General features: G+C 41.5%; 1 protein-coding gene across 1 annotated transcript; it reads right to left on the bottom strand.

The window, feature by feature from the left end:
- Nucleotides 1-1,315: 1,315 nt before the first annotated feature.
- CLDN12 (claudin 12) lies at nucleotides 1,316-5,048 on the bottom strand. The gene has a single exon (XM_019508387.1). The coding sequence runs from the start codon at nucleotides 5,041-5,043 to the stop codon at nucleotides 4,306-4,308; it is 738 nt and encodes a 245-aa protein (XP_019363932.1). The 5' UTR covers nucleotides 5,044-5,048; the 3' UTR covers nucleotides 1,316-4,305.
- Between the last annotated feature and the right edge of the window lie 6,889 nt (nucleotides 5,049-11,937).

The raw sequence follows: 11,937 nt of genomic DNA, 5'->3' as shown, positions 1-11,937 counted from the left end.
GCTAAAATCAAGGTATAGCATGTCCACTGCTCTCCCCACATCCACAGAGCCAGTCACCTCATCAAAGAAGGCAATCAGGTTGGTCAGGCATGACTTGCTCTTGGTGAATCCATGCGGACTGTTCCTAATCACCTTCTCTTCCAAGTGCTTAGAAATAGATTCCTTGAGGACCTGCGCCATGATTTTTCCAAGGACTCAGATGTGGCTGACCGGTCCACAGTTCCCAAGATCCTCCTTCTTCCCTTCTTTAAATAGTCACTATATTTGCCCTTTTCTAATTGTCCATTATCTCTCCTGATCACCACAAGTTTTTAGAGATAATGGCCAGCGGCTCTGCAATCACACTGGCCAATTTCTTCTGCACCCTTGAGTATATTGCGTCTGACCCCATGGACTTGTACATGTCCAGCTTCCCTAAATAGTTGAAAACCTTTTCTTATTGTATCCCTGCATGCCAGAGCAATACTCTTATACTCCTCCTTAAGTTTGTCCAAGTTTCCATTTCTTATAAGCTTCCTTTTTGTGTTTTAGCTTACTGAAGATGTCCTGCTAAGCCAAGCTGGTCTTCTGCCATACTTGCTAGTCTTCTTGCACATCAGAATGGTTCGTTCCTGTGCCCTCAGTAAGGTTTCTTTAAAGTACAACCAGTTCTCTTGGACTCCTTTTCCCCTCAGGCTGGCTTCCCTTGGGATCCTGGCCATCAGTTCTCTGAGTGAGTCAAAGTTTGCTTTTTTTGAAGTACAGTTCTTATTCTGCTGCTCTCCATCCTTCCCTTCCTTAGGATCCTGAACTCAATCCTCTCATGGTTGATGATTCCAAGTTGCCATCCACTACTACATTCCCCACCATATTTTTCCGTTTGTGAGCAGCAGGTCAGTAAGGGCATGGCTCCTAGTTGACCTCCCCAACACTTGCATCATGGTCGCTGCTGCTGAGGTTGCTGTCCACTTCTATGTTTCCCCATCAATCTTGATTAGCTTTGGAGAGATTTTAATCAAAGCATACCCTTTGACATCATAGTGGGAGAAAAAATGTCCCCAAGATCAAAAAATATTCAAAAAATTTAAATAAATAAAAAAAACTTGAAAAGAAAAATCCTGGGAATTAGTCCTTTAAATTCCTAGTCAGTATCATTATAAAATTTAAAAAAAAATCTCTACCCTTTTAGTCAGTAAGTGAACCAACAACAAACATAATGAATTTATAGAAAAATAAAGTGTGCAGATATTTTCATAGATTTTTAAAATGACTAGGGAAAGTTCAAGTACATGGCTTTAATATATACACAAACAAGAAAAATACAAAACACCTAAAATAAGCCATATCTGTATAACACTTTATTAAAAATACATATTTTCTGCTTTACATAAAAAGAATCCACATTCCAGTTAAACATTTCTGAAACTCAGAATGGAATTCTATCTGGAAAAATACAGATTTTCATAAACAAAGAGAAATACAGCACAGCACTCGAGTCATTCTTACTTAAGACAAAATCTTTAGCTCACGTTAACATCTTTTATTAGAGAACTGTGCCGTGCTTTTAACAACTAAACAAGCAACATAATATTTTTAATAGATAGCCTTGACTAAAACCCTAATCTCAGTCCATGAAACACTGGGATCCATGAGTTCCATGGCTAGGCCCATCTCAGATTTTTTGAAATGTACAATTTTCAGAGCTACATTGTATCAGCTTAGCAGCAACTAATACTAGTAAGAAATTTAGTGCACAATGCAAAACAGTTGGCAAAAACAGAAAAGTTCCAACGTAAAAATATAAATATATAGATCAAATCACCAGATGCATTTCCTTTCAACTGACAATCTTCCATACAATTTTCTTCTTTTCCCTTGACATCTCTCACTTGGAAGGTGATGACTACTTCCAGAGCACGTGCAACACCTTTTAAAGTTAATGAAAGTTGAAGACATTCAGCATCTCTCCAAAATGCTTCACATATTGCAAGTTCAGGCTCCAAAAAACAGAAGAGACACTGGCCAGGGCTGTGGAATATCTACTGGAGAACTCAGAGTAAGGCATACAAAATGCAGGAAGAAGAGGGGGGGAAAGGGGCCCGTGGTCAGCATCTCCTTTGCTTTAATGCCCAAACCAAGCCGATAGCAGCATACACAGCTGAAGCAAATGGCAACACTGTCTGTAGCAGAATAATGAATATGACATCAAACATTGCTCCTCCTTGAAAAAATGATCGTATAGGAGTGGTCCCATGTTTTTGTGTGCGTGTATTATGATGCCATCTAGTGCGTTGCAGTTAAGGGCACAAACAATCTATTTTCTAATTCTCTGCCCTGCAAACCTAGCCTTAAGTCAAAGAATTAAGGCAGTGTCACCTCCATGTACTATCATCAGAATTAAAATTCACACAAGGGCACAGCTTGTCTTGCACAGTCTATAACTACCACGTGGAGAAGGAAAGATCCCAGTGTGGCTCCCAGATCCCAGAAAGAATTTGTGGGACAAAAAATAAGGAGCCTCTTTTTCTTTTAAATTGTCAACAGAGCAAACTTACTAAGGACATGATGAAACAAGCACTCACTGAACGTTTTGGTGCCACTAACACACTGCCACTTTTCAAACTGGAACCGCATCTTAAACATAATCTGAATCCATCAAAAATGTTTGCACAGACAATATTATTCTGTAGTGTAGGGTCAAGATTTTTAAAACTGAATGGGGATGTCCAATTTTGAGAAACTCTTGTTTAGGGACTGGGAAAAGTTCAGCTCTTTAAGAAAAATCAAATCCCTCTAAGGCTTCTTAAGTTGGGAACCAATAATTACTGGTTGCCTTTGAAAATCATGGCCTATCGGGCTGTGTATGATGCTCGTAAGTGATTGGGGATCTTACTGTAGGGAAGATGGAAGCTTTCTGATGACTGCACGTCTTCAAATGTGAGTTGGCAAGAAAAAGGCAGCCTAGAAAACAATGCTCATTCAAAAATAGTTGAACAGGGAAGAGCTGAGGAGTAAGGCTAAAGAGGTGAAGGCTTTATATGTAAAACAATAAGCGACAGCCTGAAAAACCCAACCACCACTGCTTAAAGCTCTCCATTAACATCACTTTTGCAAGTACATAATTTCATTTCCATTAATATATACATAAGACATCTAACATGATGAATATCTCCCCAGGGTTATAGCCCATTTCTCAAAGATGCTTGGTGATAGCATATGTACAGTGCAGTACAACAAAACAGTATTGAACAGTCCACAAATATGTTTGTGTTTTACGCACTGCACTTTGGAATCTGGATGACATACTTTCCCAGGATAGAATGATGCTTTAAAACAGTTCTCATTTTAGGCTTGTTCTGCTTAATGATGGCTTTAAAATACAATATTCAAGTTTCTAAACAGTATGCTTACTTACAAGTGGTGTTTAAATTATATCATAAACAAGAAAGACCTTACAAGGCTAACAATTTACCAAAATCCATGCAGAATGAGAATTCCCTGAAAAGGAGCAAGGAAAAAAAAATCACTGCCTCTTATGCCTAAAGAGTAGGGTCAAAGGACATGCAACTCTTAGTTGAACTGATTTTTTAAAATCAAGTTCTCCTTTGAAATTAAAGGGTAATTTGACACAAATTCCAGTTTAGGTTCATAAGCAGGTCGTTTTTGTATACACCTAATGGAAAAAAAACCCCAAACACTGCCACTAAATTGAATAAGTTTGTCAAATGCTGTTTTTGGAGATCACATCCCAGAACACGTGTACACGTGAGACTTTATGGCCCTTTTCGTAACCACCTTTCTGCTCCAAGTAGCAGATCATGTTGTTTAAAATTGTGTAATTTTATTCCCTGAGCCTGCAATGAGAAGTGCCAAGCTGGACCCCTGTCTTCTGATGGGCAGTGCATGGGTGCAAGGGTGTAGTCAGCATGGTCCTTGTTACGGAATCAGGGCCTTGTGGTAGATTGTATCAGCAAAGAGGTCCAGAAAGCCCTTTGGTTTGAACTGGGAGGAGGAAAATTAGATATGCAAGGAGGTCTATATAAAAGAAGACAGGGTAAATAACAAGTTGGTATAGCACTAGCAGCAGTCAGTTTTGTCAGTAGTAAATTTAGGGAAGGGACGGGTCAGAAATGGTAAAAAGTAAACAGGCTTTTAATATCATACACCTGATTCTCTACTGCCTTGATTCTTGAATAGTAGCATGTTATCCCTGCTTTGTCCAGGTATAAGCATCTAAAAACACAGTGCAAGACAGTGAAGAATCAAGTCTGCAACTCCCAAGGTCTGAGGGAGCATGAATGTCTGACTTGCAAAACAATCTTTCATTTAAGAAGTGTGGGTCACAACGGGAATGTCAATCTCAATGGCAGACAGCCGAGATCGCGCTGAGTAGGGTTGAGAGGCATAGCTGTGCATGCTGGGTGTATGGGAATAGAGGGGCTGCCAGAAAGGGGAAGGTAAGCTTTTGCATGCGCAGTACCACAGGAATAACAGAACTGAAGTGAAAAACAGGCCGCCTGCACTGGCAATGGCAATAAACACCGAGATATCAAAAGTGAAAACTGGCTCATATATTTTGTTCAGGTAGTTGTTATAAAAAATGACCCAAATGGATGGTGTGAGGCACATGGCACAGGCAAGCAGGAACAAGAGACCAGCCACAAGGTGGCAGCCTGCACTATTGACAAGGCATTTAGCCAGTTTGATGTTTGGCACACTGGTTACAAAGGCTGTGTTACACATGCCAACCAAACACAGAAAGAGAGCTGAAACTGCAGTGAACATGCTAAGCGGCAGGGCAAACTGTAGCACCCGCAAATCTAGCTGATCAACTGCTGTGTACCACTGTGGGTCATATATCACACAGTCCCTGCTCCCATCAAAGCGTGCACACTTGATCCAGAGTCCAGTGTACACAGTCACATTCTTCTCATTCTTGTTGAATGTGTACAGTCTCATTTGTCTCCAGTTTGGGAGTAAAACTGCAGCAAGGAGTCCTGCTACGGAAGCTGTTCCACTGAGGAAGGCCAGCACTGTGGCTGCATGGACATCCCGGCATCCCATGACACTCCCTGAGAGAGAAAAAAGGTTCAACGACAAGGGTGCTTTCAAAGCAGAGCAGAAGAGAAAACTTCAGTGCCTAATTCAATATGGTTTGGCATCCTGAGTCATCCCTTACTTTAGCACAGCACAAGTAAAAAGCAAGCATAATGTTTTTTTTAAATGCACACATTATGTACAGGCTGAAGCACTAACTCAAGGTCAAAGGCCACAGATTAAATGCACACATTATGTACAGGCTGAAGCACTAACTCAAGGTCAAAGGCCACAGAGAATCAAACCCTAATGCACTATTTTCAATTAGTTTTAAAGTCAGCAAGTACTAACATTTCTTCCTCAATCCTCACTCCAAGCAGCAGCAGCCCAGGACAACATTTGCAACTTTTTTTGAAGTCCTGTTAAAGAATGATTAAGACATTTTGAGTTTACCAGTTGATAGGTACACAACTTGAGATCCTTTCCAGAAGGTGCCATACACTTCAAGGCAGGGGTTGACAATATGCATCCCATGGCTCATAGAACCATCACAATTCTTTAATAAACCATTTTATTAAACAAAGGAGTTGGAAAAGCAAAACAGTAAGAGTCCTACACGCTTGTTGCAGGGCGATTCATTAATCTGTGTACATGCTTGTGTTTCTGATCCAGTTTCCTACTTGCAACCTTGTTAAACACCCTAATAAAGTATCCCATTATAGGAAGCCCTCTGGCGGAAAGCAGTCCTCAATAAAGCCCAAGAGACATAGTGACAACATGCCTGCTTAAGGCATTTCAAGATGGATGCTCCAAGATAACCAAAATCAGTGTAGTCCAGAAGGCTTCTCACTGACAGTCAATAGGAAGTAGATTCCAAAGTCATTTCAGCTCCTCTGAAAATTATATCTATTCTTTTTAATCACTTTTTGCACACCTGTCTGGGGGCACAAAAATAATATTAATTCTTGAGATCCTAGTAACAAAATGCTTGTCATTACTTGAGTTGTTAAAATTCTATCCACTTGTTCACTATAATCTACATCTAAATTTTCTTTAAAAAAGGGCAGTGGGGAGGGAGAGGTTTTGAGCCCAAAGAAAATTGAATGCAATTACTTTTTACTCTTGCACACCAAAAAATGAAATGCCAAGGAAGAACTTAAACTGGGCAGGTCTTCTCATGTCTTGTATGAGATGGTTGATGACAGGTATTTGCAGTGTTGCTGTGAGTGCTTCTGCTATGGCAGCTGGGCAGGTGAAAAGCTTTGTTACACAAAATATTGAGAAAGACACGGACTGATGAGGAGGTTGGACTAGATAACCTACAGAGGTCCCTTTCTGCCCTACTTCTCTATGATTCTCTATGGTAACCAGTTACAAAACATGATTTTTTTTGCCAATGCAAGTAGCAAAATTACATGCAATTATTATTTGTGCAGTAGCACTCATGTAGATGCCTGACCAGAAGCAAATCTGCTCCCAGTCAGCCAGCCACCAGGGGGGCAGGAAATTGCTCCCTGCCCCCTAGGAGATACCTGCTGGTGGGGCAGGTTCTGCCACGACAGCCTGGGCAGCAACTACGTCCCCCTGTCCCAGCAGCATGAGCTCCAAGCCCCACTACTCCGAGATCATGATTAGGGGGTGCTGGTCTCCCAGCACCAAGGAGCTGGGAGATCCTTACCTTCCAGAGCTGGCTCCTTGGTGCTGGGAGACCCTTATTCTGGGGCAGGGGAACATTCTTATCTCCCAGTGCTGGCCCTGCAAGCATGAAGCTGGCACTGGCAGTTCCCTACTGGGGGGGGGGCTGGGGAGCCTGTTCCCTGTCCAGTTCCACGATTGCGGAGCTGGGTGGCAAACAAGCTCTCCAGACTGTTTCCTACCCAGCTCTGCGATCATAGCCCCAGCCCCATGATTAAAGAGTGGAAGCCAGGAACTATGCTGGTCTGGGGCAGGTCCCAGCCCTATGCCCCAATCGGGCGATCAAAGCACAGGACTAAGCAAATAAATTAACTGCCAAAACTGTAGAAATTTAACCTGAACGTAGCAAATAGTTTGGCCGATTTTTTTCCCCATCTGACTGGCATTTACCCTCAGAGGTTGGAGATCCTCTGTGCCTCAGAGAACATGAACCCGTATCTTCTACTGGTGGTGTATACCAACTACCAGGCTATATGGGTACAGCACCACAGTGTCTCCTGTTGATGCTGTTCCACTTTATATAAACTACATGAAAATATACTGAAGCACAGTCTGGAGTTGATGCATCTGACCACTCAGGCAAATGCTTTTACCATGGGGTCAGATTCACACTCTGTACTTATCTCTCTGGGCCACTAAATATTTTATACAATGTAGAACAATTAAAACCGAAGACAGAGAGCAGTCTATTGCACAGCATCATTCAGCACTGGAGTTGGAGAATCCTCATTTTGGGTGCTTGTACAAGAGTGTGGAGGCTGCTCCAACGCCAGCACATCAGAGCAGACTTGATTAAATCGAGCACCACAGCATCTTGTATGTCAGCATTCCTGTGCTTCAAAATGGCGATGGGGGTGCTTGAACTAAAGCTCAAGCCCCCATACCATTCTGAAGCACAGGGACACCGACTGGAGCAGGGGCCTGGGATGAGCTTTAGTTCAAGCATCCCTACCACCAGTTTGAAGATCAGGGATGTTGATATATGAGCCCCTACGGTGCTTTAATTAGAGAGGCTCTTGGAGCCACTCTAATGAGAGCCACCACCACCCCACCCCCAGAGCATGTGTAAAAGTGTGCTTTCTGCCTAAGGCTACTCCTCCATTTCCAGTTGTTTGTTAAAAATGTCCAAAATAAAAATGCAACATTTTTGTTATGAGTCAAACACACACTGTTCAAGCCAAAAGGAAAATATTTCATTTTTCATTTAAATGAGAAATAGAACCCCTCCCCCCACAACATAATGTAAATGCATGTATTAATAAACTGCAGTTTAATTTTTCAGTTCAGCAAGCCAAACTGAAAAGGTCTGTTATTCACACAACCCTACAGTTCTTGACTGGGAAAACAGTCTATGCATCTGTCTTTAACCCTTTTTCCCTCTTCACAGTATAGTCAAACCAATCTGAGATAAGGAAATAACTTTCTTCATTCTCCAGGTACCACTTCACTCCTCCATTCTGTTCAGTACAGTAGTCATCTTGGATCACACACAGTAGACGTTTATTCTATCCAGAAAGTACTGTTAGGTTGGATGTGGCTTGAATTCCTGATACTACTTAACAGGTTAGTTACCTTCATAAGAAGAAATAATAGACACTCACCAACAGTATACCCAAATGAGAGAAAATCTGACAAATCTTAGCAGAAAAGTTCTATTGGATCTAGAAAAGAGAATATCATGAGAAAAAGTCAATTTTATGCTTAATTTCATGCAATTCCACTTATAGCATTAATAGACTAATTCAGAAGCGACTGAAGTGGAATAAGGGGAGTTCCTATTCTACATCAAACACAGCAGTAACAGGCCAAGCTCATTACTGTCCTGTAATTTGCCTATATTTCTATATAAAACCAAACCAAACCCCCAAATAGCCTAAATGTTCCCCTGTTCCCAGAGATTCTCTCTCCAGGACCATTCCACCTTTACTTAATTCCCCCTAGGTGCAAGGACTATTCAGTTCCCACCCTGATGCTGAGGCATGTCAACATAAGAAATCTGTACTGCTATGGAAACTCTCGGATATCACCAGAGCTGTTCAGATCCTTTAAGTTTAATCACCAGGAACATAGGATAAAGGATGTTTCAAATTAACTCTTGGCGACCAGGCTGAATGCGATCATGCAGAAGCAAAAATTGCTGTAGACAACAAACAACTTAAAAGAACAATTCTATCATTATTTGAGGGATTTTACTTTTCCAAATCCATGACATTTCTCTGAGTTAATGGTTGGGAAGAGAAAAGGGAACTGTTCTTTCTTTTAGGTTTTGTGTTAAAATGCCCTTGAAATAATTAAGAATAACACATCCATAGAAACAAGATGCATTGGGGCAGCATGTAGAAACCATCAGCTAGAATGTAGATTATGCCACTGTTCTGTTCTTCAGTTCTCCAATGTTTTCATTTAAAGACTGCACTGGAAAAGAAATAGCTTTTTCTGGACCCCTTTTTTACCACTACACCCAGTGCCCTGGTCCCACATATTTTAATTCTCAGAACAACTCTGCAGATCACAACTGAAGAACTATTGTTCTACTGGAGAAAACATCAAAACTGCAAGTGTTTGTGGCCATGTCATGCTGTTAACCTAAAGATTTTTTTCATGAAAAAATGAATATGGTAATGGTATCTATAAACATATGCTTTATGTACATTTAATATTACTTTTATGTTCAGTCTCCCTAAACTAACAACTTTTACCACAGCTCCTGAACCCAACTGACTGCACGCTCACAGAGCCTCCTACTAAACCACAAGCTGCCAAGGCAAGAACGAGGCCATCGACCACCTCTTTTGGCTCTGCCCCTATGCCAAGGGAGCATGGGAAAAGGTAAGTCAGCTCCTTGAGGAAGTGACAGGAGTCAGGCTGATGACAAGGGAGAAGGCGCTATACGGGCACCTGACTAAACGTCAGGGGTCCCAGACAACCCATTTCGACCAGTTTGTATCCTGCATCAGGAGCGCCCTGTGGCAATGCAGGAACCTCCTGATGTACAGTCACACTAAGCTTGAGCAAATGGACTGCATTAAAATGTTTCAGATCAAACTCCACTCCTACTACCGGAAAGTAGTGGGAGGATGGAGAGGATGCAGCCAACTCCACCTAGAAAAGGGACACGTGGCACAGGCTGTTCACAGTCCTCCCGGGAACAGAAGTGGACAGGGAGAATGAAGGGGACAACGACACAACTGGGCCTGGAGACAGCGAGGAGGACAACAACAGGATCAGCAGCAGCGGAAGTGACAACGACATTGACGAGGACAGAGAATGAACTGAGAAGGGAAACCCCAAATCAGGGTTTGGACTAAGGGACTGTTTGGGTTAGGGAAGGGCAGAGGGTGGGTGTGGGTGGGTGAGTGCAGTTATTGTAACGGGCGCGCAGGTTTCTTAAGGTGGTTTAAAAAAAAAAAAGGGCGTGATGGAAGTCTATGATAGAGGATGCATATATAGATATAAATATTTTAATTTTAAAAGTCTGTTAACGTGCACTTCTGTTGTTCAATCTTAGGATTTAAGCAAAAAAGAAAGCCGAATTCAGAATTGAAAGCCCTCCTATATGAACATGTTTCCATCCTACCCCAGACACAAAAATCAAGAAACGGTTCAAGGGTCATATTTGATTTAGCTGCTAGACTAAAAATAAATAAAGAAATAAAGACTCCATAAGGGAGAGAAAGACACACTAGCTTGTACCATATTAAGTACTCGAGGCAGTCACTGTTGGACTGAACAACATTGATCCTGAACAACTAAAGACCCCGGTTGCTTAGAAACTAGTTTTAAGTTGTAGCGAAGACAACTATTTCTTCATGTGTCTGGATAGCCGTGCACTCTATTTGCTGTGATGTTAGACCCCTTTACATCCCCCTTCTTTAGTATCTGACCCACAAATCTCTAAGCCAGTGATGTGCAACCTTTTTAGATTCAAGGCACCCCTCCATAATTTTGTGAATTGAGAATCACCCTATTTCCAAAACTAATTTTATTTCAGTGCTTGCCTCCTTTCAGAGGGGCCAGGCAGGTATAGCCTGAGCCTGTCCTTATCTGCTTATCTGCTTTCACTTCCCTTATTTCCTCACACTTCCTGTGGACAACCTTCAAAGCATCTCACTGCATCCCTCGCACCCTGGTTGAGGATCACTGCTCTAAGCTAAGAGCACTCCAAAATCAGATTTTCTCTGGCCTTATATTTTAAAGATCCATAGTGGGGAAAAAAACCCCTCAACAGAGCTTGCCAGATATTTGGTAAAATTATTTGATATATTTAGTTAAAAAAGGTCAATGTTATTTGGACATCTATCCAGTGGAGTGAATGATGGTAAAAAGCAAAAAAAAAAAAAAAGCAAAAAAACCCAAACAAACCAAGAATGTATTTAGTGCCAAACACCATTTTTAAGATGTATTATTTAGTGAGGAGTATGCAACCAGCTCTATCCCCAATATTCAGTCAACCCCACCCTGCATGACCTTCGGGTGCTGAATAACTTATGTACGCAACGTGCATTCAGCCACAATGCTAGAAAGTGGAGAAGGAAAAAATAACCTGCCAAACCAAACCCCCACTATATGAGGCTTGCAAAAGCCAGTCAAATTCACCACTACAGAACTCTTCTTTCTGTCTTTCAGGGATACAGGTTGCAGCCATGTTGGTCTACAGGCAAAAGGAATCAGAACTCATGGTAGAGGTGATATCTTTTATTAGACCAACTAGATATTTGCAAAAAAAATTCTTTATTTGCAAGCTTTTGGGCACACACCCACTCACTCTTCCTCAGGCATAGGAGAATGCAACAATTGTAAGGTTTCTCCTAGGGGGAAATTTCACACATCTAGTTGGTCTAATAAAAGAAATCACATCTACCCAAAAAACCTTCCCTGCCTATCACCTCTACCACGGGTTCTGATTCCACTAAAGAATTGTAATGTTAATGGATCACAGGTACAGAGACATAGGCCTAAAGGGCACATTGTTATTCAGTAGGTTAACCATTTTCAAGACAGAGCCAAGTCCATTTAATTTACCAAATGATCTAAGATGTAAATGGGTGTATAGGTAAAAATGCAGCAAAAACTAAATATGTACCAGCTAGGATAAGAAACCTAGAACTCATAATAAAGCAGGGCTGAGAGCCCAGATTAGGAAAGAGCGTATTTCAAAGTGTAAAAACAACAATGCAGACACCCACTGTTATGAGCAACGAAGGGATGAGGAAACTGTGGTTAACA

Source organism: Gavialis gangeticus, unplaced genomic scaffold (genome assembly GCF_001723915.1).
Source record: "Gavialis gangeticus isolate Ggan-Ray unplaced genomic scaffold, GavGan_comp1, whole genome shotgun sequence".
In the NCBI taxonomy this organism is placed as follows: domain Eukaryota; kingdom Metazoa; phylum Chordata; order Crocodylia; family Gavialidae; genus Gavialis; species Gavialis gangeticus.
Note: the sequence above shows the minus strand (reverse complement) of the source record. Positions and strands in the feature narration are given on the sequence as shown.

Excerpts from the sequence above, each read along its gene's own strand:
- CLDN12 (XM_019508387.1), bottom strand. The coding sequence starts at position 5,043 with ATGGGATGCCGGGATGTCCATGCAGCCACAGTGCTGGCCTTCCTCAGT.